The sequence below is a fragment of the Morone saxatilis genome, unplaced genomic scaffold (assembly GCF_004916995.1).
Source record: "Morone saxatilis isolate NCDOM2014 unplaced genomic scaffold, NCSU_SB_2.0 Contig1, whole genome shotgun sequence".
Classification (NCBI taxonomy): domain Eukaryota; kingdom Metazoa; phylum Chordata; class Actinopteri; family Moronidae; genus Morone; species Morone saxatilis.
In genome coordinates this window covers 368,023-373,655 of record NW_023339651.1, presented here as the reverse complement: position 1 = coordinate 373,655, position 5,633 = coordinate 368,023, and the positions used below count along the sequence as shown (strand labels likewise).

At 39.5% G+C, this 5,633-nt stretch overlaps 1 protein-coding gene across 1 annotated transcript; it reads right to left on the bottom strand.

The window, feature by feature from the left end:
- Window positions 1-81: 81 nt before the first annotated feature.
- Window positions 82-2,298, bottom strand: LOC118330578 (cytochrome c oxidase assembly protein COX11, mitochondrial). Its single transcript, XM_035665187.1, has 4 exons — window positions 2,190-2,298; window positions 1,249-1,755; window positions 807-932; window positions 82-730 (listed from the first exon to the last, which is right to left on the bottom strand). Exons 2-4 carry the CDS (start codon window positions 1,720-1,722, stop codon window positions 542-544), a joined length of 789 nt encoding a protein of 262 aa, XP_035521080.1. The 5' UTR covers window positions 1,723-1,755; window positions 2,190-2,298; the 3' UTR covers window positions 82-541.
- Window positions 2,299-5,633: the final 3,335 nt, after the last annotated feature.

Sequence of the window (5,633 nt, the reverse complement as noted above, 5' to 3'; positions counted from 1 at the left end):
TGACAACAACAACAACAACAAAGCAACAACAACAACAAACTCACTGTCGGATCAATAAACAAACAAATTAGAAACCGTGGCTCAAAACAAACGTTTATTTGTTTTATTGCTTTTCTCTTCGGGTTGTTTAATCATAATTTATTGATTCATCTTCAGTCAGAACAATTATCTTTCTGTTCATCAGTTCAATGACACACTTTCTCTCAAACAAACAAACAAACAAACAAACAAACAAACAGAGTATCTCCAACGTTGTCTTTTGTTTATTAAAACGTCAGTGGGGTCTAACTAACTAACTAACTAACTAACTAACTCATTCATTAATGAGTTAGTTAGCAGATTACAGTTAAAGGTCCGGTGTTGGCAGGTTGTCTACGGCGCCGTATCCCCTCGCTGCTTCACCCCTCCTCTGCCTCCGGTCTCGCTGACGCCCCCTGGAGGCAGAAACCACACAGTGCTTCCTGTGTGGAGTCCTTTCAGAGTAAAAGTCTCTTTTCAGGAGCGTTCAAGATTAAAAGCGTCTCTCAGTTCACAGAGTCTCTCAGTTGTAGCTGTATCCGGGCAGCGGCAGTTTCTGACCCTCTTTGGCCTCGAAGAAGGTGTAGGACAGCGTGATGGTGTCGACCCGGGCCATCCGCGGGTCCTCGTCGAACTCCGGGTCGATGTAGAAGAACACGGGCATGTCCACCTCCTCGTGAGGGTTCAGACGCTGCTCCTCGAAGCAGAAACACTGCGGAGAGACGACACAGATCAGTTTATCACCGCGTGGCTCTGAGGAGAACCCGGCGCCGGTCAACGCGGACTACCTGGATCTTGTTGAAGTACTGGCCCGCCTCGAAGGGAACCACGTTGTAGGTGGAGATGCCGATGATCGGCTGATCTGTCGGGTTCTTGGCTCGGTAGAACGCCAGCGCCGTCTCACCTGGAACCACCTGCAGCGACAAACACACCTCATCTAAAACCTCCGGGGACAGAACCGTCCTGGTTCCGGGTCTGAATCCGGACCAGAACAGTTCTGCTGTGTTCACTGACTGATCACAATAACGTGCAGCCAACAGATCCTCGTTTGAAATGAGGAAACAACGGCAGTAACTACGAAGTAACTGATTACTAATAACTGTCAGTAATAAAGTAATAGATTACATATTTTATATTAACAATCTGACGTAAACCAGATTCCTCCCGGGCGCGGCGGCGGCGTAAAGCCCGGTGGGATTTGGGGGTCGTGCTAACGGAACCGGGTCTTACAAAGATCTCCGTCTGCTGCGGTTTGAAGTTCCACTGCATGCTGGCGTGCCGGTCGGCGTTGAAGGTGACCTTGATGACGCGTTCCTTCACCGGCTTCATCGTCTCCACCTGATCTGCGTCGTGGCCGGCCACCGCCATGCCGCCGAGCCCCGACGCCTGGCAGTAGAGTCTGTAGAGCGGCACGGCGGCGTACGAGAGGCCGATCATGCCGACCCCGGCGGCGGCGATGTACGTCAGCACCGTCTTGTTCCTGGTCTTCCACTCCTCCTCCTGGCTCTTGGACTTCCGGTGTCGGCTCTTTATTCCTCGGCTCGGCGGGTGGAAGCGCGGCGGCGGGGGGAGCCGGCGCCGCAGGAAGTGTTCGGCCTGGGAGTCGAGCGTCCTCGCAGCGTCGCAGCGCGGCGTCCGGACGCAGCGCGTCAGCACCGCCTGAGGGCAGCAGAGGGACTGACGCACCAGGAAGTGGAGCAGCATGGCGGGTCGTCCTCACCTGAAGCTCAAACTCACCTGGAGGAAGATGAAACAGCATTAAAGTCTGCAGATCATCAATATCTGTATTTAACATCACACATTTAGCCTCTAAATATCAATTACACGGGACGAATAATCTCTCAAGAACATCCGACAGAAACGAACATCCTTGGCTTTAATGACGAAACAAACACGCCACCCGGCTCACTAACGTGTGACACAGCTCTTTTAAAACGGATATTTAGTTTTACCGACTCGATTAAAGTAAAAACTCTTTAATTCGGTTAACACTAACTAACACTAACTAACACTAACTAACACTAAACACTGACAGTCTGACACTTTAACAGTCTGACACTTTAACAGTCTTTGACCTCCGTCTGTGTGCTAGCGCTAGGGAGCTAACCGGGAGCTAACAGAACCGTTATGACTTCAGTTATTGATTAAAATCCTCGTTAATCGATTATTACCTTCAATAACGAGCTCTTCTGTCATTCACCTGCAGAAACACACACATAACGCCGGTGCAACACAGAACTAGCTCCGCTGTAAACACAGGCGGAAAGGTTCCGGTTCCGGTTCCGGTTTTAATAAATCTTATTAAAAAGTTAAACACAAATAAATCAGATATAAATGAGCTAATATCACTTAACACACAGAACTCTCTTTAATTTAAGCTGATTAAACCTTTTAAACAATAATAAATAATTAGATATTAAAGTTAACAACCTGTTTATATTAAATTAAATATATATATCTATATAATATATATCTATATATTATATAGATATATATATTATATAGATATAATATATAATGATATATATCATTATATCATAATATATGATACTATATATTATTTATGGGTACCCGCGATCATCATAATCAAAGCTGATTCCAAAAGTGGAGCAATAACAAAACCTCCTTCGTGGTCTTATTTTAAATGACTTCTAACTTATTTAAAGACTTGTATTCAAGTAAAATCACTAATGATTTATTTCACTCTTCTTCTTTGTATTATCTTTCTCCTGTATGTATTTCTCTGTGAGTTCTATACTTTAATATAATACTTGATGTTTTCACTTTGTCCTTTTTAGTTCATGTTTGTATCCACTAAAACTGTTATAAAATGTGTAATTTAACTGGTGACAATAAATGATCTGTCCCATTCAAGATTAATGAGACCAGAATAGAAATAATTTATTTGATATTTTCCATTACAAATTCCAGATATACAACCAACAAATTAAGAACTATAAATATAATCATACTCATTATCTAATCCAAAGATCAAATGTAACCGATTAATGACGAACAGGATCCACCACGTCTGCCGTCGTTAAAGTTTTCTCTCGGCGACCCCCAGTTCGCCGCGTGTCACGCATTACCCTCGGTCGGCGCCGCGCCGCCTGTTCATGCCTGTCCTTTGGACCGTGAACTGCGCGCTACCCGCCACAGCGAGAGCGCGCCGTCTGTCACCGCCACTCTCACGCACCACACGCAAGACCACATACATACTCTCTTCACCTTGGACCTCTCACCGCGCGCACCGCTCCGCGGGCCTTCTTCACACCACCCCACTGCATGTTGGGACCATGCAAAGCGGGAGAGCATGTGCAGCTCACCGGCGCCTCGCCCGCGTTACCAGCGCTCATGAGCAGGCTTTCGGGGCTTACACCACGGCTTGCTCTGCTCCAGGCACCTTGGCAGTGTACAGGAGGCTTGAACTGGCACCTATCATCCAGTTCTACCAGTCCACACTCCCATATGTTTGCCTAGTCCCTGTGGGACCTCTGAACCGGCGACCTCTGGCTATCCCAAGCCAAGTCCTACACACTGAGCCTACTTGCCGCCCCCTCAACTGCTGATTAAACCACTAATACGATATTAAATTATATTAACTATATAAAATATATTTATTGACTATTAATATATATCTTAAATTATATCATCTCATTTAAACTTATATTATATTCATACTCCTAAAATACTCCGCTGGCGGGGATCATTGCGGCGCGCATTTCCATTACTTTTCTTCACATTACTCTCGAATTATCATTGCCACTCTATCATATTACATTGCTATATACTTTATACTTCATCTATACCTTACTATATTAAATTATACCCTCACATTCCGCTCTAACCGCTCTATACACACATCATTAAATTATCATTCTCACACACTTTAGTAACTATATTAATATTAATAAATACTATTATACTATATTATACTTATTTTATACTATACTGATTATATTACTAATATCTATTTATATTATATTATTTATCTTATTCAATAATTATATTGTAATTATATTATATTAATCAATATACTATATATATACTATTATATTTTATTCATATGATTGTTTTTATAAACTTATACTCATATTATATTATACTATATATCAGTACTATAATCATATCATATTATATTACTTAATATTCATATTATATGGGGTATATCCCCCTCCTTATACTATCATTTAAATTCGTAGGTTAGTAACTTTATTATATGTGTATATGTCATTGTATTATATATTACTTTACTCCATATCTCAATGATTGTATTATATCATACTTTATATAATTGTCATTTATATTATCACTTCCCCAATAATCCTGCACCTCCATTCCGCCTTATTATCTCATCGCACTTCTACCTTGTTTCCTATTCAATTAAATTATATTAACTATTTGTATTAATATTATATTATATTTATTATATATATATACTAATATTATATTAACTATATTAATATTGTAATTATAGTATATTATATGATATTATATTAACTAATATTATATTATTATTTACCTTATGATCTTATTATAATATATACTAATATATATTGTATTACTATTATTATATTTATTGTAATATTATATTATATATATATATTTAATATTGATTATATTATAATTATTATATTCGTTATTTTATTATATTTATTGTATTATATTATATATATATATATACTTAATTGTTTATTTATATAATATTTATATTTATATTACTATATATTTGTATTATATTATATATACTATATTATATTTATACTTATTATATTGTAATATATTGTATTATATTATATTATATTGTTATATTATTATTAATTACTAATATTGGTACTCATATTGTATTTGTATTATATATATTATTATATTAATTACTCATTATATTGTATTTAATATATTATATATATTGTCTAATATTGGTTGTTTATATTAATACTCATCATTATATTAGCCCGGCAGTGTGTACTAATGAAGGAAATATCATTAAATTAAAAAGAGCCCAATTATAATACAAACCCCTACGGTGGTCGTGGGCGAGGTCAAAACGCGCCTTCCCCTCGTTCATCAGGGGCTGCCGCTGTAGTAATGGAGGGGGTGACGGTCGGCAGGTATTGAATGCGGATGTATCCTGAAACCGGCCGAGGCAAGGTTAAGAACTCCGCATAACGGTCCTTCCCTTGCCCTCCCGGAACGGTCGTCTCTCCCGACTCACTGTGTGTTTCTGTTCCGGCAGGGGAAGTTTCGAGTAATGCTGTGAAGTGGAGAGCGGTCGGTCCAAGGAGTGGCCTAACTGCTAACGGCTAACTGCAACGGTAATCGGCCTTAACGGCAATGTCAAACTGTTACTGCTGAATTCTAACTGTTACAGGCTAACGCTAACTGTTAGGCGTGCTAACTGCTATGCTAAACGTAATGCTAACGGCTCAATGCATATACGGAATCTGAAAACGAGACCAAAGATTACATCATGGAACCCTGTATTAAATATTATTATAACCGAATAACATACAACCCGCCGCTAAATTCATAAAACAAAGCTAAAGCTTAACTGTGAGCTGCAGCCTTACTGTAACGTTTATAACAACAAAATACCAGCTAGGTATGCTAGCTTA

Coding starts and splice junctions, on each gene's coding strand:
- LOC118330578 (XM_035665187.1), bottom strand. CDS start 1,722: ATGCTGCTCCACTTCCTGGTGCGTCAGTCCCTCTGCTGCCCTCAGGCG. Junction 933..1,248: donor CGCAGCAGACGGAGATCTTT/GTAAGACCCGGT, acceptor TTGTCGCTGCAG/GTGGTTCCAGGTGAGACGGC. Junction 731..806: donor AGTACTTCAACAAGATCCAG/GTAGTCCGCGTT, acceptor GTCTCTCCGCAG/TGTTTCTGCTTCGAGGAGCA.